The sequence below is a fragment of the Pelmatolapia mariae genome, linkage group LG12, assembly GCF_036321145.2.
Source record: "Pelmatolapia mariae isolate MD_Pm_ZW linkage group LG12, Pm_UMD_F_2, whole genome shotgun sequence".
Classification (NCBI taxonomy): Eukaryota; Metazoa; Chordata; class Actinopteri; order Cichliformes; family Cichlidae; genus Pelmatolapia; species Pelmatolapia mariae.
The window spans coordinates 27,460,989-27,485,585 of record NC_086237.1 but is presented as its reverse complement, the minus strand read 5'-3'; the positions used below and the strand labels follow the sequence as shown (position 1 = coordinate 27,485,585).

Here is a 24,597-nt window from a genome sequence, read left to right as displayed (position 1 = left end):
ATTAATAGGATTCCTGGTTTGACAAGGGAGTCTCAGTGCCACAGGAGGCATATGTGTGTAAGAGACCCCTGCATGCTTCAGTAAGTGCTTTTGCAACAAGATGATTGTGCTGCCAAAAGTGTGCATGTTAAATCCTAACTGATCGCGGGTAACCCAGTGTGGGTATTTTTTTTAAAAAGATAGGAAAGGTTTGTCATTTTGAGAAACCCACTTACTCACTTTATTACCTAGTTACATGAGAAGATTGAGGCCACTCTCGCATCTCTCTTCTAAATATGAGGTTAGTGAGCTTATCAACAAGACTGGATGCAGGGGGAAGCAGCAAGTCTGTCCAAACACAATCTGCCTATTTGTGAGGCTTGTTGTCACTGTGAGGTTGCTAGGCAACTCTAGGAGACTCCAGGAAGTCACTGTGCCTGGTCAAAAAATAGTGTCACAAACTGGCTCGAACAAAAGTGAGAAGTAGGGAGTCCACACAAGAGACTGGCTTGGGTCAAATTAAATTTAATACCAAAATGAGCCAAAGGGTCGGAGGGTGGAAGTTAGCAAAATCAGCAGATCAAGTAGCAAATATGTGTCGCGTGTGTTGTGGAGTTGTTAAAGATCACATAGATGAAAACAAGGTTGATACTCGGTAGACACACAGAAGGGAATGCAGGGGCCAGGTGAGCTGAGCAAAGCTTGATTTACAGGTGTCCATATGCTCAGATCTACGGCAAATGATGCAAACCCCCCCCCCCCAAAAAACCCCGCACATACTACATCGATGCACATATGTGCAGTCCTCCAAGCCTGTGTGCAATACACTATGCATAGATCCGAGGCTGACTGACAGCCACAGTGGCAAGACTAAAGCAGTAACAGTCATATTAACGGTTATTCCACTTCTTTGCTATGTTGATGTGTGAGTAAGACCTGAGCAAATGCGGTATCATGTTGCAGCTGTTTGCTAACAACCATCCCATAGCCGCCATTGTACTCCGTGACACTATGACAAGGTCCAAATTACTGTGAGGAGTATTTCTTAAGTCTGAGCAATGCTACATGACTGTAGCTTCATGTTTAGTGCATGTTCATAAGAGCTGTAAAGATGCTTTCATCTGACTCCCAGCAAAAGCAGATAAGCATATTTTATTATTTTTAAGTGTTTAAACATGCCTTATTTTAAACAAGTGCTATGAAAAGGGCATTAAGAGTGAATTTTATGGCTCATCGGTGTAAAGTGTGCAGAGGCTGGTGTTGCAAAGTCAGCATGTTTTCAGGGCATCTACATTTAGACATCAATGTATATGAGCCTCATCTAAAGACACCTAACGTTTTACCAGCCCACTGTGAAAAACACCCACTGCTAATTCTAGCTCAGCAAGGAATCAGAAGTAGAAGAGCCCAGCAGGTATGAGCAGTAAATATTCTGTGGTTGTAGATGGATCGTGCAGATGTGAGCAAAAACACTGGATGTGCGCGGTGTCCCTGAACATGATTCGCTTAAAGAGACCACAGAGGAGTGAAGAGGGACAACACCAGAGAGGACAAAGAGCCCGTCACCCCACCCCCCACTCTTCCTCCTCCTCCTCCATCAGGCTCAGACAGGGTCATACCGACCATGTCCTCTGGGGCCACAAGAATGACAGAGCACATGTTGGGAGGGGAACGGGGATGGAGGAAGGGGGAGAGGATCAGTGGGAGGCAGAGTGGATGATGCTGCTCTCTGAGGCTCAGAGGAGTCAAAGGCTAGAACAGATATTGTAATGCTCTCTGATAAAGCAGAGAGCAGGACAGCTGCGTCTCGAAAAGTAACGTGATGATGTGAGGATATCGGACATAAAGCTATCACTGCAGCGAGCATGTGCGCTCACGATTAGATTAAAACCACTGTGCTGACTCTTCAGATGTTATCATGTTAAAAAAAAATTTAACAAAATCCAAAACAGAGTATGCTTGATGAGTTGATGATTGGTCTTTGAGTAGACAAACATTACATATGTCACTGTATTTCTGCCTCAGAAGAAATCTGATGATCTGAAGTGGGTTGAAGAAAACCTGTTTTCTTCCAGACATCCCAGCCAGCCAATTCATTTTATGGATTATTCTCCCTTGACAGCAGGCACAACACACACCATTAGCTACCACGTGACCCCCCACACACTTCATGGCATGGCCTCTTTCATCTTTCTTGCAGGCACAAACACAAATATTAAAGGCTAAAAATAATAATGAGCGCAGACAGTCATGCTGTCAAAAAAATCAGCAAATTTCCACAGCACTGTGATAAAACGGTTGCTGTCAATAGGTCTAGTAAGGAATGAATTTTACTCTTAAGCTATCATGAAAGTAAAAGCATGGCTAGTGTGTATTACACATCAGTGTGCCAAGTTTTTTTCATTTTTTTATTGGCCATATACAAAAATAGGCAAATTGTCACCTCACCAGCCTCTTGTCTGTCCCAAGCCCTTCAGCCTGATTTGGAAATTAATCTCAATATCCCGTGCTGATGGATGTCTCATTTCTTAAAATGCATCTGGAAGAGACAGGACAGAGGAGCTATAAACAGCTGTTTTCACAGCTGGAATAGTCAAAACGCAGTGGGTGGAGGATACAACTCATCCCTTTTATTTATTAGATGATTCAGTTATTTCACGGTGATCAAACTCACTGTCCTTCACTGTCTGTGTGCGTTTAACAAAAAAAGTGTGATATCTTGTCACATTGAATAGCTTTGTGAATTTAATTTAAAAGTGGCTGTGAAGGATTTTAAAAAAAAGTAGTGCGCACTTTTACATCTGAGATCATAAAATACATCATTAATTGGGCTATAACAAAGCAATTTATGGTGTGCAGCTGTGTTAAACGTCATGTTCAATTGACAACGCTTAAAAATGACAGCTCTGAGACAAGGATGTCTCATTTTTCTAAGTGCCCCTCACCTCAACTCCTCCCTCCCTCTGGTGGGAAGGACTAAGATGTGGAAAAAAAAGGAAGCAAGGCGAGAAATGAAGGATCTACCAAACTCCCTTTCTCATTTCCCAAATTGCACATACTGGATTTCTCTCCTCGCCGGTTTAGTCCCTCCCTCAATACATACGAGTGAAGAAGTCGGGGCAACATGCATTTAATGAAATGAGACATCCTTCTTCTGAGCTCTCATTTTAAAGCAATGTCAGTTAAATATGACGTTTTCCACATCTGCATCATAAATATTTGCGCGGGTTTTTATAGCCCTAGTGCAGCTGTGTTTTATTGTCTCAGGTGCAACAGTGTTCATAACATGTTTATAACATGATCTATTGTTAGGGTAACTTTTTTATTAAATTCACAACATGATAGCATGTAACAAGATATTTTTTTTTTACTCACACAAAGAGAAAACCAGATAAGGACAGAAACATCCCAGCATCTTAAATTACAGAAACAACATATGAATAAAAAAGGATGAGTTGTTTAAAGAGTTCTCCTCCTGCTACGGTTTGTAAATTCTACTTGTGTACCACGCCTTTCTTATACTCTGAACACTTCCGCATAGGATACACCTGTGCATCCTCTGTCCTTTGTTCTCTATCCTTAAGATGCCTTTTAGGAACAGAGATATCCTTAACCTCCTAAGTCACACAGGCCAAGAGACTGGTCAGTGGCACACTCGCAGCTACTGGACACTAGAGAAATGTGTCTATCCTGACCAGTTGGCAATCTCCCTGAGATTGCTCTGGTTTGTAGGAGATTGATTTGGTCTTTGAGTGGTAGTAAAACTGTCAAAAGAGCAACAAAAACCAGAAACGAATATTGCTCACCTTCAAGGAAAAAATTGCATCTTTTGAAAAGTGTTGGTTTCAGTGCTTTTACACTGAAGGCAGACCTTCTCCACTTCCGGTTTGCATTGCATTTGTATAAGTTTCATTACCACTCAGTGGTTAGTTAGTTAGTGACCGATTGCAGACAACAGCAGCATTCTGACTGATTTCACTTAGCGATTGCCAGCCAACCACTTGCTAACTGGTCAGGAAACACATATCCTCTTTCTCCTCACTAGTGGTTGCATCACGTTCAATACGGCTGAAAGCTTTCAGGCAGTGTGTGCATGATGTCACATGAGAAACCTCTATAAAGCAGCCCAGTCACATCCTCTCACTCTTTCGTCCTCCAGGTGGCAGACTGACAAACCGGTTAGTTGCCTTTTTTGTTTAACATGCATACAATCACTTAGGAACTCACCACACATTCAGAGTCTACACATACTTCCTTGTATGTGTTGGGTTCCTTTACTTTATCTAACAGCTGACATTATGACACACATCAGTTTAATACACCATAGCAAAGACAGCCAGCCATTCTTTCCAGGTGACACAAGGGTCTGTCCATGCATCCATTTTTTTCTATTTATCCAACTGAGGATCATGTGGTGTTGGAGCCTATTCCAGCTGTCTTAGGGTGGCAGGGTACACCCTGGAGAAGTTGCCAGTCAGTCGCAGAGCTAACACAGGGACTCAGACCTTTAGCACTCATATTCACGCCTGTGGCCAATATAGAATTACCATTAAACCTAACCCCATAATGTGTTTGGACTGTAAGAAAATGCCAGAAAGAGAATCCCTGCAAACATGTGGAGAGGTAAGCAGCAATACTCCTAACTGCTGTGTGTTTAAAGTTGCATTTAATAATCCAGGCTGTGTGTACAGTTATATATCAAGAGCTGGAGCCCTATTAAAAACTTCATGATGATGCAGAAAATTAATGTCTTCACTGGGCTCATTTGGCAAGAGAAACAGTTCCCTTTTTATGCAACCTGGTATTTAATATGTTATGTCATTATCTTAGTAACTAAGATAAGAAATTTCCTCAGCCCCTAATTGAAACTAATCAAAATTGAATAATGACTATTCTGACACACACGTATTTTACCATTAAATTTGACTGTTTTAATATCTACTCTCCAGATTTATTCACAAAGCCACATTAATATCTAATCAGGTCATGTTCTCCATGTGAGCTACCTGTGTAATGATTTCTTCATCATTCTTGAGCTACCATGTTCACAAGAATGTGTACCAAGTCACAGAGGATGCAAGCATGACCTATGACATGCTGTGACATATGTGCTTGACATTTACAAGTTTCAGTTCATCTCAACAAGAGGAAGGACATTTATCTTTTCTGGAAGTTATGAGATTCGAAAACTTTTCTTTTTTACCAAGTATGTCCAGGAGTCAGCTATTCTAATAAAGTAATTTAGGAACTAGAGAAGTCCTATATGCTCTGAAGCCTGATAGAGTGTTTCTTATTTATTACTGCCCAATGTAGCATCTATAGAATAATCATAAACTTCAATTACACAAGTTTAGAACTTGAAAATATAACCGCCATTGCAATATACTGACTCTCGTGTTCTCCTCATGCAGAACCAAATGTAAAACTACAAAAGGTCAAATGTTAACTATTTAACCTTTCACTTAGTCCCAGTCAACCAAACGTGCCACTGTAATATTTAATATGAAATATTGTCAAAATAAAAATATTCATGTACAGCAGATTTCAACAAGAAAACAGTCTGCTTTAATGAAAGACTTTTTGTGCTTTCCCATCGAGGGTCACCTGAGGCGTGTTGGTCCTCTTTTACCTCCAGGTGCAAATCTCCAGGCAGGGAAGGAGGTGGCCATGCAGATCTTTGGACTTTGAAAGCCAGTAAATATCTGAAAATGACTCAGCTCTATAATGCGTTTTGCACCATCATGGACTGGAGGTTCTAACTTGTGAATGATGCAGTGGATAGCGGTCAGGCGTGGCTGCAGCATCAGTTGCAAAGTCATTAAACCATGTGCATAACATTTCTACATAGACTCCTCTGTCTGGTGTACAAGACCTGCTGCATAAGTGCATTTCAACAAGCTGAAATAAGAATCTGCAGATGTCACATTTGTGGTTAGATTTAAAAATAATATTTAACTGAGGCTGGGATATGTAGACCAGAAAAGCAGTTGTGAAATCCACCAAATCCCGAGTACACCAAAAGGCCATTTTTGCAGTTGCAAATGAATTTTATTTCTTTGTAATTTAAACTTGTGTTCGTCTCGATGGCCATCATTTTGTGTTCCGACGAGATCGTTGAACTTTGAATATTTCAGTTTGCCTCAATTTTATTTCCATCACTTAGTAGTTCACACAGTGTGCATCTTTGTTATGCCAGTGTGGCCCGGAAACTGGATGGAAGTGCTTTGCTTTAGCTGGTGTTAAAACATGTGCCACGCTGCTATGTGGGTGTGTGAAAGATTCATTTGTTGGCTTCAGATTCAAGATTTTCTCTCTGTAACTTTACTAGAGGACTGAGAGCATAAAGAAGCTGGTAGCTGAACTGGACAGTAAAAAAAAAAGTGAGGTCTGACTCTAAAAGTATATCAAACCAAGCCAGTTTAGCCTCAGTGCAAGCTTTAAAATAAGATTTTGAACAGTCTAAATGACTCAGCCCATTTTATTTGAAGGCCTGCAGCACACAGAAGTCCACTGTAAAGTCACGTTAAAAGGATTATATATTAAAAAAAAGATTTACTTTCTATAAAAAAGTTAAAAACACTTCAACCTTTAAGCAAATTCAGTCGTGTGCTGTTTTGCAAGTGCAATTTTATTGAATATGTTAAAAGTGTTTGGCTTTGATATTGCGATAAGCCTTTAACTGACCTCTTGAAAGGTATTGATAATCAAGTACTAATTAATATACAGGTTGCTCTCTACTCGACAGCAAGTTAAGGAGTTGATGTTCACAATGCTAAACAACCCTTTCGAGCAGTCAGTAAAGCTCCCCTTTCAAAAACGTTGAGGTGTATAAATACTTTAATATTAGCTGTTTATCACACGATATCACACGATACAAACCCAGCCTCAAGTGGTCACAGGCTAGTGTGTTTCTAATGCCAAGACCCCTTGGGAAATAAGGGCCAGATTATCCATTGTTAAGTTTATAATTAAGGTAGCGCTAATAATAAAAATGATGACATTAATATAGGAGCTACGCAGCAAACATTATCTGTCCTGCTCATTGGTAATTTTAATAGATGGTGTTAATTTAACATCATAACACAGTTATTTGTGTGTCTTTTCTTTGTTGTTTCTTTTGAAGATTTAAGCAGGGAAACGTCGACTAGCAATTAGACAAAAAACGTTATTTTTTGTCTTTGTTTTTATCCCCAAGGTGATGAAAATGGTATCGAGTCTTTTTCTGGGTATCTCAAGGTCATAGTCCTTCCCTATGTCCATTTTCATAACCCCTTATCCAATTCAGGGTCACTCCAGGTACTGGGGCATATCCCATCTGACTTTAAGCAATAGGCAAGGTACAGAAGAAATCCCTGAAATCGGTTTCACAGCAGGAAAACGGCCCGTATAGGACAATACAACACTTCTTTTGCCTGCTTCTTATGTTCTTTTAGGTAAATGTCAGCTGAGTTTCGGTACTGTTGACTTATAGTTCACATATCCACCAGCTGAAACTGTCCTGAAACTGTCCACAACTTCTTATTTGAAGTTGTGATACAAACTCGATACTTGCTGGCTCTGAGCTTGGAAACTGGGCTTGGTAATATAAATGTTAATAAGCTGAAACAGTCTGAAAAGTATTTCAACCCTATATTTGACTAGAAAATAGATGCTATTGGTTTTTGAAAAAAAAAAAATCTGCCTTTGATGACAGGAGTGAAAAATAGAAGAGGCCTGGTGGGACGTCTCATGACTTATGGGATTAATCGTAACAGGAGTGAAAGAACACCCTGGAGAGGCTGACTCTTTCAGACGGCTTTGTAATATCAGACAGGTCTGAGTATTGAGAAGAAGTTGACTGTAGTTCCTTTTTGTAGTGAAACAGAGCAACTTTCCGCTCTTATATTTATTCTGTTCACATTGAAGCGTCTCATCAAATGTGCTGTTTTGCTGTTCTTGGCAGTGCTGCCCTTTTGCATATTGCATTGTATGCTATTTGCATCAAGTCTGATAAAATGGAGCCATACTTTCCATCTCTTGGACTTATTTACTGCTACTATGTGACTCACCCTGTGGTCAACCCTCAGAACACAATGAAAACACATGAACCATATCTCTGTTCAGCATGCTTCTGACATGTGTTTGTAATATTGCATAATGTAAGAGAGCCTGCGACATAGTAGCTGGTTTTTATTTTTGAAGGTATCAAAGTTAAGTTCCGAGTCCTAAGGCTGGTTTATTTTTGCCACTTAGGATTAGTTAAAGGAGTTGGTGTTTTTAAATCATGACATCAGTGCGATCTAGTTTGTCTTGAACAATAGCTTTGTTCCAGTTACAGATGGTACAAAACAGAAAAATGAATCTGCTGCCGAAGTGCTTTACATGTGCATTCTATCTGAAGGTCACCAGATGGAGATTGCAAGAAGACTTCTGGTCCTATAGAAGGCAATAGGTCCTTTCACATAGGTAACACAGTGCATTCAAATGCACTCTCAACCCCATTCTCTTCTTTGTGCTGCACAATAACGGTTTCCTGCATGCAAATGAGATAGAGGCAGAGCACAGTGGACAGCTCAACACAAATTTTGGGCGATTCGCTCAGTCTAGCAGTCAATGCAGCGCATTCTGCTTCCAGTGTGAAAAGGGCCATGTATGTAGATGACTTTCTGTCCTGAAGTTTATGTGCTCAGTCACTCGTGTTGGGCCATATTGCCAGATAAATAAAATAAACCCACCTTGTAATTAATGGTCATACTGTGTTTCATAAAGGAGAATTTATTCGTTTTTTCTAACAACAACTTGTGATTGACAAGTGATTAGCCAATGAGAAAGCAGCTTCACAGGAGGAGAAAACTAATCTCAAGCCCAATGGAGAATGTCACAGTAGCTATGGCCACCTTTTATTCTCTCTTTGGTTCCAGTTAGTTATGACAGTGATACACGTATAAAACCACAACCCTAAGCCTAAATGAAATTCAGCCATCATAGGTTTCTGTTTTTTTCCCTTTTTTGTAGCCCCAAAGGGAGCGTTGCAAAGTCAGTTAACCTATTATATCACCTGATGCCATTTCTGCTTGAGGCTAGCCTTAGGCTAACAGCTCGAGGATGCGTTAGCCATGTTTATCACAACAAACCTGAAATTCACACACTGAACTGCCCGTGGGTGAGTTGCATCATGGATAATCGTGATGGTGTAATAATTTGCCAGGGAAAAATAATGCTTTCAATACATTTGTGATCATCACAGTTACAGATGTTACACTGGCTGTTATGCTATGCAACCCTAACATGGCGCACTTTTAAATGTGCAGCGCATTGATATAGTTGTAAAAAAAATTGTATAGAACTAACATAATTATTCAGTATTGTGATAAATGTTTAGTGTGACAATGCCTTTAATCATCTAATGTTTCTTTCTTTTTTTCTCGCTCTTGTCGTGATTCTGTAGCTGATTTTATTCTTCCTTTTATGTTACTTTAAAAACAAAGGTGTTATATAAGCTACCTACACTCTTTTTGTCATTTATGTTATTTTTTGAGATGTAAGTGAACCAGATAAAGATGGAGATAAAAATAAAATCTATAATTATTGGCAATAATATAATTAGAACCCTTCAGCCTTTGCTGCGAAGTTATCCGTGTAGGTTTTGTGTTAAGTCACAGCACAAAATTGAGCCCATATCACTTAAATACTGCCTTATTTTAATTCTGCCTAATGTTTTTCACCCAGGTGTTATTTTGCAAATAATTCACTGTCATTAATTATTCATTGTCACTTCCCATCTCATTATCCACCAGTGGCCACTCCACATCCAAGTCCCAACATTATCGCACTAGTATTCCCCTCCAGTGCGAGCCATAATTTAGTACACTCTGAGTTCTTATATCATTATTTCTTTGCTTGGGTTTATTTGAAACACTTTCTCTCATGCATATGTATATTTATGTGGAATGGAGGTGTGAATTGTGGCCCATGCACTTTTAACAGAGTATGAGTGAGTTGAAAAAATTAGATTTTCACTGAAATCTCTTACACTGAATTTTACATTAGTACAAAAACACTGACAAACACAGCTTTTACTCCTAAATCTGTTGCATTACAAAGTACGCATAAACTGGCCTGTGCATGTATTATACGCACTGGTCAATGTATGCAAACATGTCCACAAGTAGGCAAATGTGCTCTTCCTTCCAGGTATACACCCCTCACACAGAGACACACAGGAAGTTCAGACTTCCTGGGACCACCGTGTTTACAACCACTGGTTATTTCTGGAACCACCCTGATCTTTGTGTCCTTCTCTTCCCCTCTCATTCCCTCGCGATCCCTCTTCCTTATCCCCGTGGTCATTTGTATTCATCCACTTTCATTTACTGTCACCCTGCATCAGTTACAGCCTGCTCTGACTCTCTCTCTCACTTGGCAAGCCGTTCCTCTAGTTTTCTCCTCTCACTTCCATCAGTCCCTCACTTTTGACCACCTCCCCTTCCCCCTTCCCATTTCCTCTCATCATGGCAGGCTGCATGCAGTGCTGCTCATAAAATAACAACTATTACCACGCTCCAAAATAAGCACAACTGAACATGAGACGTCTGCACAAGGGTAGTTATTCAACGGCATGCACACTCACATGGACGCTTTTAATCAAACGTTCCAGTGGAGTGTTCTCATGGATCCTGACCAGGGTCTATATTACTTTCCTTTGGCAGTGAACCCAGTAATAACCAAAGACTCCCTGAAGTTTTAGCTTACTGGGTTATTATTCAGTTCTGACGCACATCGACTTTGACTCATAATGCTTTGAGAATTGCACCGCCGGTCAGTTAAAAAAAATAATTCTAATAGATTTTTATTCACCATTTGTTTTTGTTCAGTTTTCTTTCCTTTTCCCACCCTTCTTCTGGTTTTGAAATTGGATGTGGTGTAAAACGTATGTAATGTCGCAAAAGAGTTGGGAAAGAGGCATGTTTACCACCATGCTCCATCACCTCTTTCCTTTTTTACAGCACTCTGTAAGCATTTGAGAGCAATTTTTGCAATTTAGAAAGCAAAATGCTTTCCTATTATTGCTTCAGAAGGGATTTCAGCTGTACACCATTTCTCATTTCATAACGCACCAAATGTTTTCAGTAAGTGACAGGTCTGAACTGCAGCCAGGCCAGTTCAGCAAGGCAAGGAAGTTCTTTTATTTTTGTGAAGCATATTTTCACATCCAAAGCTAGAGTCAATTACAGAGAAGTGTAGTGATTTGAAAAACGTAAACATAAAGCATCCTGATTCTTTGTAAAATTGGAACGCACCAAAACATGCGCAAGTCGTTTAGCCATAATGGTGCTTTCACAAATTTATAAGCTACCCATAGCATGTGCATCATTTAAAGTCTTCCTGTCATAAGTACTGTGTTCACTGACAGTGCTTGTCAGAGGTGTTCCTGAGCACGTTTAGTGATTTCCACTATAGAGTCATGTGTGTTTTTAATCCAGCTATGTCTAAGGGCCTAAAAATCGTAGCCATCAAGTTCAATTCTTCTCTTTTGTGCACAGAGTTATTTGGATTCTCTGTATTTTAAATGATATATTCATTAGACGATGAAATCCCACATTTCTTTTGTAATTAAAACATTTTATTCTTAAGTTGTTTTTGCTCACTTAGTGTTTTCATTTTCAATTAACCTAACCAGTTGTGTTTTTGTGCATGCTGCCCTTGTAGCATCTAAATTGAAGGAAAAGAAAAACAAATATTTCCTGCAAAAAAGAAAAATCTCACTTTCAACATTTAATAAGTTGCCTTGGTGTTATTTTTAATAACACTCTTGCATATTACATATTTACAGAGTGTTCCTGGCACTGAAGCACTTCTACACACTTGATTTCATAATGATACATTGAAAAGCAAATCCTATAGCTTACTTAGTACTTGCAGGCAGAAGGAAGATAATTAACAATCGGATGGTCTGATCTTTCACTTCAAACTGAAACATTCACTGCCCATTACACGCAGAGTTTGGAAGCAGCAAAATAATCTAGTTCTAGCACAGCCATCCTGTTGGATTCAGATTCTTATCTTTCTGTATTCCCCAGCATGTCTGTGTTTGCTTTCAGACCATGAGGCAAGAGCGTGTGACCTTCTACTATCAGTGGGGTTGAGGGAATTAGACCACAGTCCCTGCCAGGGTCACCATGACAGCTTTTCTGACCATGAAATATTCTCACTGTGCATGAGACACCAGCTGCACAGGACAGCAGGAAAACGGGTGGGAGATCATGGAAACTATTCTCCAAATTAAGTATTGCTCTAGTGTGTCCCAAAGAGTTTCTTTTAATCATATTCATATCCGCTCATGAACATTTTGTTTTGTTGCCTTCAGTATTTTTTCTCTCTCGTGAGGGAACAGTGAGTTATTTGGCTCTTTCTCAAGAGACGCTAATAATTCCAACCTAATCTATAGTTTGCGTTCCTTTGCTTTTTCTGGGGAAAAGCACTTCATAAGGTATGATAGCAAGCCTCTCCAGTGGACTGTGATGTACGCTGCAATCGAGGGGAGAAACGCTGAGAAAACTGTACACAACATGAGAACTATCATATCTTTTTTGCTCTACAGTGTCCTTAGCAAGAGAGGCATTGATAATTCATACTTAATATACAGTTCATGTCCCACTTTCTTTTCCATAAGAGTGGACTGGCTCCATTTTGCATTCACTAGGCTTACTGTTTTCACCGCAGGCTGTGAGTCATCTAAAGTGAGAGCTCTTTAAATGTTAAAACTATAAAGAAAAATGTCACTGCCCATAAAGTAGAAAATTGTAGCGCTTCATAGTCGTGCTGAAAAAGACAGTAGGTATAACAGATCTTCAGGAAATTACAGCTCTGAGCACCCCTGCATGGCCTCAGTTGGGCAACACACAGTGGAAAGTCTGACATATATGGAGCTGTGTTTCTGTCTAGGACACACAAAGATGCCTCTGAATGGTTTATATGAACTGCCGTGTGTGGTCTTGCTTTATGTCTTCATGTTTCTGAGAAAATGCTGCCATCTATTGGTCCAGTAAACAAAATGAACAAAAAGAGCTTGGTGATTCGCATCAGATTCTCCATCAGCCTCTACTCTATTTTCATAATGTGTTTATATGTATATGGTACTACACGAAAGAGTATGGTAACCAGAAATACAGATGGAAGTGTAAAAACCAGCAGTCGTTTTCACAGAGATTTCTTCTGAGATTTTGCATCTGTGTCATCTGTAACTGCCCTCAAAATAGTCTGTTTTTATAGAAAACAAAGAATCTCTATCATTTTCTGTGCAGCAAACAGTGCATTTTTATGTATAGACATCATGTATGCCACCAAATATTTCAGCATTAAAGAAAAATCTATAAAAATTCAAATTTTAAATAAATCTTTCATTTAATATTAGATTTACAACAATGCATGGATATTTGATCCCACAGCAGGGTGGTATAGCTGATGCTAAAATGCAGACATTTACAGGGCTATGACTTTATTATGTGTCTTGGCGGGAAACAAGATTAGAGTAAATTGAAAAATTTGTTTCTATTGCGTCATATTTCTCTCTGCTGTGCCTTTTTAAAAACATATCGCCAAGCACTGGAATTAATGTTCATCTGGTGTGATGGAGGTGATTTCAGTATATTAGTGATATATACAGTTGGTGTGTGTTCTAGACTAGTCCTGGCTCACACAATAATAGGAGATATCCACTTGGGGGAGACAGAGCTGCATTAAGGTTTTGGCTGTATTGTGCCATTAATATTGCAGCTGGTAGTTGCTACGTGGAATTGCTCAGAAATTCTTGGTGAAATCAGTCTTTGGTGAGCCGGGTCGTCTTGTTTGCTTTTAAACTGCCTGGTGCACCAGCTCCTTGTATTTCATCTGTGCTTCCTTCCCATTCATATGTCTGCTACAGTAATCCGAGTTATATCTATGATAAAAGGTTAATTTAATAAGCCTAAGCCACCTTTGACATTCTTATAATGTATTAAGAAATATGGTGCACTGATCTGATTATCTAGTGTCTTGCAGAGGCCCTTTTGCCAGTACCAGGCCAGACTCCAGGCTGCAGTCTGGGAGGTGACAGCATGCTGTGTGCTGCCAAAAGAAACACATGCAATCTGTCAAGATTACCCCCGCTTTTTTTTTTCAAGGAGTAGAGACACAAAGATTTGATTTATTAGTTTGTTTTGCAAAGAATAGAAATGGGAAATTAAAATGTTGACAAAACTGAATCATAGTTAAAATTTGTATGAATGTGAATGCATACAAAGCTACACTCTGTAATATCTGGTTTCCTTCGAGGTGTGGTGAACTCTATTTTCTGCTCTGCTATCTTGGATATCAATCATTTGTTTAATATAAGGCTAATATATAATGCACAAGCCTTCAGATGACATAATATTTTTTTGAGATTCTTCGGGGCAGTGTTTACCTGTCTTTTATCACACTGCATTACTGCTAGACTACATTACACTGAGTAAAGTATCTTGTCATTACTTGATTTAGTAAATAAATCTGTGATTCTACTTATCCACTTAGCTGTTGCCATACCTTTCTTTATCGCTTTTTTGTTGCTTTAATGAAGGTGGTCGCTTGTGCTTTACGCTGAGGTGTCATATGTGTGCACCACAGTGGTGTGTTGTAGTGTTTGCAGCAACTGAGTCTGTTTTTGTGCGTGATGCACTTGAGTTTTGTCTTGTAGATTGGCTTCCATTTTCTTGCTTTTGTTCCTCCAGCCTTTGGTTCTTGAAAAATCTACTTGTCCCTCTCCAGCCATGTTGCCCCTGGTAACCAGGGGGAAACGCACACAGACGTCACGCGTGGCAAGGGGAAGTAATCGCTGAAAAAAGAAATGTTTTACAAAGCGTAGAAGATGAGGCGTAAGAAAGGTAGCACGAGAAGAGAAACAATGGAACAATGACAGCAATTACTGTATGTGAGTCCGTCAGAGGAAAACAAATAAAACATTTTTTCACGGAGTGGCATTCATCCCTTTTGACTGTTGTAAGGTGATGATGAATTGCGAGCCGTCAACTGAAGGCCAACAGCTCTCCACTGTCATCGTGGCTGGAAGTGTCTTACTGACTGCATCAGCTTGCCTGTAGTAGAGGTTGCTCTGTGATGGTGTTGAAAGGCCAAATGCCCCAACCATTACAGCTTCCAAAATGTCACATTTTTAGCAACTAAAGGTTTTTGAAATTAATTTAAAAAAGATTTTAAAAGCCATTATTCCAAGTATGCATAGATGATGACATTTATGATGATATTTAACACACAGCCAGGCTGGAGGCACTGCTAATGAGGAAACTCTCCCTGCTGTGGTTTCATTTTCCTTTTTTCCTCATGTGTGAGAAGTTCACTGCTGAACCATCAGTCAGAAGGATCTATTGACCATGGCTTAGCTTTGCCTCTGTCTAATTTTTGCATGGCTGTCTTAAATGTATGTTACTATCACGTCTTCTGTTAATATGTGTGAAATATTATTCAAATCTGCAAAAATTAAATAGGTAGTCCATATCATACACATTATTAAAACATGCATCCTCTTAATTTGATTTTAAAGAAAATCTGCTTTCCCTGACCTTTTTTTGCTGTAGTTGATGCAACATTGTGACTAATTAAAAAAAATTATTGAATGCATTCTCTGATCTTTTGGCAGCCAGTGCGCTGCTTTTGTTCATAGGGAAAGCTGATTTTAGACAGATGGATCCAAAGTGCCTGTAGTGGTCACTGGGTTGTATTTGCATGTTTGCAAGTGTTATATATGATTATTGCCAAGGTATGGTTAGAATTTATTGGAATTAGAGCCAGACTGATATATTGGCTGTCTAATGTTATCGGTCCTTGTTGGCTATATAGCAATATATGAGCATCAGCATTTACAACAGGCAATAAATGAGAATTTAACAAAGTAAAGAAAGTACAGGATAAACAGAGATAGTGTCAGGCAGAGTGTTAACAAGTAATCCAAAGCTTGCTATGACAATAAAAAGAGTTTATTTTTAAACCGACAGGTCATGTTGTCCTAGTAAAGATTCATAAACCTGCATATAACAAAGGTTCAGGAAATCAGCTTTTTTCGTGTGCTTGAAAGAAAAATATGGGTCCATATGTCAGATTTTTAAATTGCTGAATATCTGTATCGGTACTGGTCTCAAAAATCCTATATTTGTTGGTTCTAATAGTAATATTCAAGGTTTTTTTTAGCTTCTATATCTATACATTTTGCAGTCTGTTTTTCTTCTGACCATAGAAAGGTTTACATTTGGTAGCAAGCGCTTTTACTTTACAAAACGGTAATCTGTGGCATAAAAGTGATAATTAGAAGGAATCATAAACGCGATAGATGTGCAAAAGATAATATCCAAAAATTTGATATCCCAAATGATGAAAACATTTAGTGGGTATTATAGTCAGTCTTCTATATAGTAGTCTATAGTCGTCTTTTGATAGTCCTTTTTGTCTGGTGGGAAAAGAACGACATCCAAACAGCTTGAGTTTGTTAGTTTTGTATTTCCTGATTTGAAATCTTCCTCTGGGTACCATTACATACTCACGTAATAAATATCAGCTGAGCAATCAAATTTTTTTATTCCCACAGACAAAAAGAAGTAATAATAAAGTGTTCTCTTCTGTTTCCTCACAGGATTTGATTCTATTTGTGGTGGTAGAGTTAAAGTGCACGCACCCATACGTGGAAATGTGCGCGCGCATGTGTGTGAAAGGAGGTTCTCCCACGCCTATTATTAAATAAAGTTATAAATACTGTGCCAATAAATAACAATAACTACAGTGACAACGTGGAACTAAATACCAGAGCAATGACTATCTTCCCTTTTCACTCAGTCCACTGTCCAGGGCACAGGCGAGACGTTCAGGGAACCACTGCTTTTTTCTGTTACTGTACCCTGAGGTACATAATATATAAAAAGGAACTTTTGCTTTAGATTGTCACACTTGGCGGGACTGGATATAAAACTGGTTAGATCTTAAAGTAAAGTTTAGCAGGACTTCAAAATATGTACTAAAGTTATTGTACAAAATAATGTCAGCTGATTCTGTGATGGTCAGGTGGGACTTTTTCTGATTTTATACACAGAATGATTCAGCTGGTGGCGCTAGTCTTCTTGCTTTGCCCTGCAGCAAGATAAGCTTGGTGTTGCTGCAGTTTCAGGTTAGATTGGCCCTCCAGCTCACAGAGGAGCTTGAGAAAGGCAAGAATTACTGACACCAAATGCTGTTCGTAACAGCAGCACAAGTTAGCCCAACCATTGGACCAAAGATTCCCTATAGAGAGACAGGTAAATAATGGCCGGGACTCTCACAACAGCAACCTGGAGGGCCTGCTAGTAAGGAAATATTGGCTGGAAAGTGCTGGGGTGTTAGCTTCACTGCAGAATGTTATGTTCCAGAAAAGGCTGGCTTATCAATCAGAAAGCATAGTTACAGTTATGATTGCTGAAAGTCAAACGTTTCTATTTCAGTTTATAATCTGGTTGTCTGAAAAAATGTTGATATTAGCTAAAACCTCTCTGGGAGATGTCAAATAGGTAGCCTGTGGTAGTGTTTTTGTTTTTTTCTGTGGTGTTAGGAGACATTTTAGATGGTTTCTGCCTGGTGGTATGTGACTGTGTTTTTAATTTTTAAATTTGTCTTTAAAAAATGTAAGTACACTGTGTCTGTAGAACACAACTGGGCATTCCTCCAACGTGGTTGACTGGAATCATTTGTATATCCTTGCTCCTAGTCTTTGAGGAGCACCCACTCTTTTTGAAATACTAAAGCTAGTGTTACTAGAGTGTTTCTGAGTGCATGCTGGGTTCCAATTGTGCGTTTAATACTATGCTTGCAACATTTGATATTTTGAATGTATTTATATAATAATAGATACAGCATAAATTGAGCACTACTACATAGTAGTATAGTATTCTGATCAAAAATTCAAAGTTGCTGGTTATTCAGAATAATCATTAGACATATTTGGAACACAGCTACATGTTCACATTGTCACTGTGAGCAATGATGCTAGCACCACATCATACCTCTACAGCGTCACTGTTGTGTAGGAATCTGTAGCCAGAGGTGCTGTGTGTGTCTTTATTCTTTAAGTTACTGTATATATGGAATGCCTTCATGGAGTTCACATAATAGTTACAGGTAGGTCCATGAGTATTTGTATAATAGCGGAATATTTGTGATTTTGCCTCTGAACACCAGCATTTTCAATCATACATTTAGGATCTGATTGTTGTAGTATTGCATTACCTGTTTAGGGCTTAAAGCCATTTTCTTCTATTTTCAGAGGTTTGAAAGTAGTTGGCCAAGATAACAGAATTTTAAATATAAGGATTGGTTTTGGTACTTGGATGAAAATGCTGGAGATCTAGAATCTGTGAATGTCACCAAGTGCTGTGTTTCCTCCTTGCAGAAACTCTGCCAGGCTTTTGCTGCAGTTGCCTTCAGATCCTTGAGAAGCTTTTTCTCATTTCTATCAGAAGTTACACCATCAGACATTGGTGGCCACTATCAGCCATGCATGCCTGTAGAATAACATGGTCTCAACCATGTTTGACAGATGATGTGACCTGCTTTGGATCAGCTGAGCTGTTCCTTTCCTTCTCCATATTTTTCTCCTCCAATCATTCTGCTACAAATGAGTCTTTCTGTCCAAAGATGTTTTTTTACTCCAAAACTAATCTGGCCTTCTTGTTCCTGAATGTAACTCGAGGTTTGAACTCTGTTGTAAAGTCGCTGTATTTTCATTCATGAAGCTTTGTGTTGTTTGTAGACTTTGACAATGATACACATGCAGGGCTCGCAAAATTTCAAAATCCCTGGTAGCCCTTCGGGCAGGGACTCTTCAGTTTTTGGCAGCCCAAAATAAATTTAAGTAGCCCGAATAAAAAGGAGAGCAATTTTTTATGTTTTGTTTCCTGTTTTGTTTCCGTTACAATATTATACTTTAATGTATAATATTGTAACGGAAACAAAACATTAATCAAAAAATTGTTGAAACACAAATTACAACATTGTATAAAAATTACAATCATCAACTCAAATACTTGGTTCTAATTGAACAGAAATTTCTATGAACTTGTAAGAACTGTGTACAACAGGAATCAGTCTGTGTCAGATCCTGAATTTGAAATTTCCACTGAAGTCACGGGTAAGAGGCAAGTGGAACCAAGATCTAGGCCAGGGGTGGCCAACTCCAGGCCTCGAGAGCCGGTGTCCTGCAGGTTTTAGATGTATCTTTGATCCATCACAGCTGATTTAAATGGCTAAATTACCTCCTCAACATTTCTTGAAGTTCTCCAGAGGCCTGGTAATGAACTAACCATTTGTTTCAGGTGTGTTGACCCAGGGTGATATCTAAAACCTGCAGGACACCGGCTCTCGAGGCCTGGAGTTGGCCACCCCTGATCTAGGCCATTTGCTTTTTGAAGTTTGCAAAGACTCCTAAATTTTGCCAGTGGTAGTTCACTCTTTGCAACATAGTATGCTGTTCTAAACAGATTTTTCAGGATTATTTTTAGTATGTTATTTGCAATTGGTGTTTGTTCTGGGAAAGATATTGCAGACTGAGCAGTAATGCATTTCTTGCATTTCTCATGGGTTCTAATGGGGCCTTTCTTAAAATTACTGGTCCCAGTAACAAAGGACTCAGAAATCGAGGGAAAACCAACAACACACCCGGCAGAACATTATGTTATTTACACGGGTGCACATAAGTGGTCCGCATGTGTGCATTCGCTGTCAAAATAAAAGACGCGCACCAGATAAGAAGTTGCAACGCGCGTTTGCGTCCATATAAAAGGCAGTGTTTTTGTCCGCTAGGGTGGGATTTTCACGGCACATTCTGCACCACATCTCTGTGCGTTCATCATTTGTTTGAAGCCAGCTCACCTCCTGCAACCGCTTTTCCGAGAATACGCGCTTCTTTTGTGGTTCGGACTCCTTCTGACATTTCTTTGGAGGTGGAGGAACACCAAAGTAATTTCTTAAAGGAGCTTCTTCGACATCTTTAGGAGTTTTAAACAAATGTCTGTCCTCCTCCAGAAAATCTTATGGACGCAAACGCGCGTTGCAACTTCTTATCTGATGCGCGTCTTTTATTTTGACAGCGAATGCGCACCTGCGGACCACTTATGTGCACCCCTGGCTATTTAGCTTGTCATATTGCAGCCACTGAAATTCTTTTGTCCATGAAACCATAAAGCTGCACTTTCTTTTTGCCTTATAGTCTGATTTGTCATAAATTTTCCGTTTTGTGGTAAGCTTTTCTTTGGCTGTCACTTCTTCACCCTGACCGGTCTTATTTGGCTCAGCAGAACTAAAATATATATCCTGCTGCTTTTACACACGCACTCACATAACGCTCAGCGATTCTCTGCGCGATCAACCTCTCACATGTTTAAGCTTGCTGCGGGAGAGTTCACTTGTCATGTTTGCATAGTAAGCTAACGATTGATAAGACGATGTCAGAGGAATTGGTGCGCAAATTATCGTCACTCACCAATCAGTACTGTCACTCTCTATACACAGTTCGCGCGATTGCAAAGTGAAAGCAAAAAACAAGCGCAAATTCAAACGCGATTTCAATATGTCACATATTGACAGTGGCTCACCGATGCCAATGACATAATTACCCAGCTACATTTCCGAAAAAATGCAAAAGCATTGACATATATTTTTCCTTCCTATGATAGCCCGACGGGCAGGGCAGAGATAGATTTTGGTAGCCCGACTGGGAAAATCGCTAGCCCCGGGACGTCGGGCTAGCGATTTTGCGAGCCCTGACATGTTACTGAGATGGTTAGATGTTATTAAGGTGTAATTCTTAATCATGGAAATAATTCTGTCATCATGCACTTTGTCTTCTGTGAGCTGCCCAGGGCATTCATTCTTTTTAAGAATGTACAGATTGTTTATTAGGTTACTCCTAAAGTTTTTGCTATCTAAAATAGATTTTTCAGCATATTTCACTTGCATCAACATCTCTCTGGCCCTCAAATTGAAAGTTAAGTGAAAAGCTATCAAATGGCAGTTTAACAACTTAAAAAACATTGGACTAACAACAGAACAGGTCTCACCTGTACTGCTTTTTAATTCTCCATTTACTTTGGAACTGCTGAAAATGGGGGACTATGTATAAAAATGGCTAAAATTCCTAAACAGTCAATATAATACTTTTGCCAAACCCTTTGAATTAAAGCAAAAAGTCACTTAAATCGATTCGGTCACAGTGCACTTCAATCACATCTTGACTGCTTATTTTAAAATCCACTGTGGTGAGGTAAAATTACAAAATTTGTGTCATTGTTCAGAGACTTGTGCAACTAACTCTGAGTATGCCATATAAGTATAGGCTATCAACATATAACAGCAAAAACCAAACTTATAATGCTTTTTAATTGTATACCTTTCTATTTGTATTAGGGTGATTTGAAAATCTTAAGAAGAAACATTGAAGTCATAGCACACATGTTGCTGTAGATTTGTTGCTGGGCTAGTTAAAGCTAAAGTATATTTAAGTACTGTGGGTCACTTGGAAGAAGCTGGACATGTAAGCATAGTAGAATGAAACAGTTGACATAAGGTTTAAATGAGAATGGCTAGAAGCTTGTTGGAGGCAGTTACTAATCACTAGGCGGAGGAGGATAAAGGCTAGGCTAGGTGGCTACCTATTAAATTCAGCAGACAATACTGACAAAAGTAAAACTGAGTCTGTCCTGATTGAAAGAAATCACAGCTAGTGGCAGAAGATGTTTAGCTGGTTGCAACCCTCTCCTAGTTTTTTTTTTTGCTTTGTTTTTTTTCCCTCGGGTGTGCAAATGTTAGTAAAATGGAAATGCAAATTTGTGCACATGTGCACACACAGCTGTACTCGTGGGATTGTTTGCTTTTAGAGGGGATGTCCCCTGAAGCTCAGTCTGGATTGAGGGTTACTCAGTAGCAAAAGTGTGACTTAAGTGCGGTCTGCTGCATCGGGAAATGCACCCAGAGGTGCGTGTGCCTCGACTGGAGCGCAAGCATGCAAACAGCACCATTACCTCAACCTCTTTCTGCTTCTCCCTCTCACTCTTTCTCTCTGCCTCTCTCTCTGCCTCTCTCTCTCTCTCTCCCTCCATACCTCTCTGTTTTCTCTTCTCTATTGTGTACACACTCCCCATCTCTCCCTCTTGCTCTCTCTCTCTCAAACAGTCACACATACTCGCGCTCTGCTCAGCTCTGAAGGATCAGTAGCTTATAAACTGGCTGCACTCAGCAGTCACTCTATGTAGGAAGAGGAAGAAAGGATAAATTGCTGTGACTGGATGGAACAGAATTCCTTTCTGGATTGAGTCATACTGGGCTGGGGCTTTTTAGTGAAGTGAGCCACCACAGGTTCCCCGTTGGCTTTAGCCAGACAGAACCGGGCTGTTCTGTGCTCAAACCGACTGAATTATTTCAGAATTATTTCAACTCTGGCTGGCTTGGTTTCACTGGACTGTGTTGAGTTTGCCTGCAGGCCTGGGGGATAAAGGGCTGGAATGGAATTCCCTTTTTTTTTTACCTCCAAGATTTTGCATCACGCCCTCCCTCTCTCCTGCTTTCGTGCTGCGCTCATCTTCTCCTTTGCACTTTCACAGCAGATATTCAGTGTTGCAGAGCAGACAAAGGCAGCAGCTCTCAGTCCTGTTTTTGTGCTTGCTCCTTTAAAGACAAAAAAGGAGTGGGGGATTTTTCTTCTATTTCCCCTTGCTTTTGCACAGAGGGAGCTGCTATCGTGACAAATTACCTGCAGAGCTTTTTGTAGTTTGTTATCCACAGGATTTTTGGATGTCATTTCTTTTTTTCCGCCTGCTTTTTTTTCTTTTCTTTTTTTTCTCTGCACATTGCTAAACTCTGACTGTGACAAAGGAGCGGCACATATTTAACCTGTGTTTATTGCATTACCTCTGATTTATCTTGGCTGCCTTCACTATTCATTCATTTGGCTGGTGGTGGTGCTTTTTGTGGTGAAGCCGGGGTAGGCATGGCCCAGCAGGCAGGCATGGGGGTGACCCACCAGGACACCCTGGCAGTGCCCCCCATGCCGAAACACTCCGGCCTGAATGAAGACCTGGTGAAGATCCTGCGGGAGAACCTGCTGCAGCCGGAGAGGCCGCGAGGACACCGGCGATCGCCCTCCTCCATCTCCCCCCGCCTTTCTCCGCGCAACTCGCCGCGACTGCTTCGCCGCATGTTGCTCAACAACAACATCCACAAACAGAGGCGCTTCACTGTTGCACATACATGGTGAGGGCTAAACAGACAGGTGTTCAGTGTGCTGGCGGCTGTAGATGTGGAGCTGATAAATGGGAGGCTGATAAAGGGAATGTGTCTTGTTTGTTTTTTTATCAGACAACATGTGGTCTAAACCACACCCGTGGCAAACTTTCAAGGTCGGAACTGTGTTTGTTGAGCGCTGTGTGCGCGGTGGGAGGCGGCAGTGTGATAAGCCATTTGTGTAATTAAACTTTGTTTGCAGTTCGACTTCAATGCTTTTCCTCTTGCAGAAATGCCAGGTATGTGTGTGAGCGAACCACCCTGTTAGCTTTTCTTCATGTCTAAACCCTCTTCCCACCTCTAGATAATGAGATCTTCTCTGCCTTTTCCTCATGGTAGTGCTTGTCCCCCTTATTTCTCTCATTCCCCAGTGTCCCTCTGCACTATGCAGCCCCCCCCCATCCGCCTTCCTGCGCTGTTGCTGCTTTTATCTCTCTGCGATGTATAGTCATGCAATATGTCACGAGATAAACCCCAAAGCTGCCTGTCTTGTTAGGTAGTCAAGGCAGGAGAAGCCATCCATCTCTATGTTTATTCCCTCCTGCTGTGGGTTTCTCTGCACACCTGCCTGCCTCCCTGCAGTTTTTGACTATTAATTAGTCTTCTCTTCCTGGCTGTCTATCAGCCTCTGTTGCATTTACCTCATCCCTTCCCTTCAAGTCGTTTCCAGTCTCCAGACTCTCTCTCCCATTGCGCCTTTTCGCCTCCTCCCCACTCTCATTGTTTCTCCCCCTTAATCAATTTCACCCCCTCCACTACACCCCATCCCCTCCGCCTCACCCTCTCCATTTTTTGCGACTCATCTCTCTTTCTCTTCCCTCTCCATTTTTCTTCCATCTTTCTCCTGCCTCTTTCTTTCTTTCTTTTTCAGAATGTCTTCTGTCCCACTTCCTCTACTCTCAATCTCTTCAGTGATTTGTCTCCCTTCTGGCATTTGGATCTGGCTCATGATCAAAAACTCATATTCTCATAAAGAAAATCATATATCAGGATTTCTTTACTCCCCGATCTGTTATTTATTTCACCCTTTGATTCTACATCAAGGTGTGTTTTATCCAGTCTTCTGCCTTTCACTCTCCCTTTATATTCTTTTGATTTTTATCATCATTTTTTTTCTTTTTCTCTGTTAATTTATAAACCTGCCATTATTGGTCATTTGTCTTGTGCCCTCTCTTCTTTTTCTTTGCTCCTTGTAGCCGATGGCACAAATACCTGATAAAAGATGTACAGTATCTCATGGCTTCTTGCTATTTTAGTGCAGCCTCCTGCGTGTTTGTACCATTTAAATTTTGCGAATTAATTATCCATGTGCAGATT

General features: G+C 40.1%; 1 protein-coding gene across 3 annotated transcripts in view; it reads left to right on the top strand.

The window, feature by feature from the left end:
- pde4d (phosphodiesterase 4D, cAMP-specific) overlaps window positions 1–24,597 on the top strand; it is a 205,219-nt gene that overhangs the window by 75,997 nt on the left and 104,625 nt on the right. Inside the window, exon 1 of one of the 3 annotated variants that reach the window (XM_063490757.1) lies at window positions 22,227–23,250. The exons of the other annotated variants lie outside the window; for them this stretch is intronic. Within the exon in view, the coding sequence (XP_063346827.1) occupies window positions 22,988–23,250 (263 nt within the window). The 5' untranslated portion in view covers window positions 22,227–22,987. Of the gene's footprint in view, window positions 1–22,226; window positions 23,251–24,597 lie in introns of those variants that run through there. 3 annotated transcript variants of the gene reach the window in all.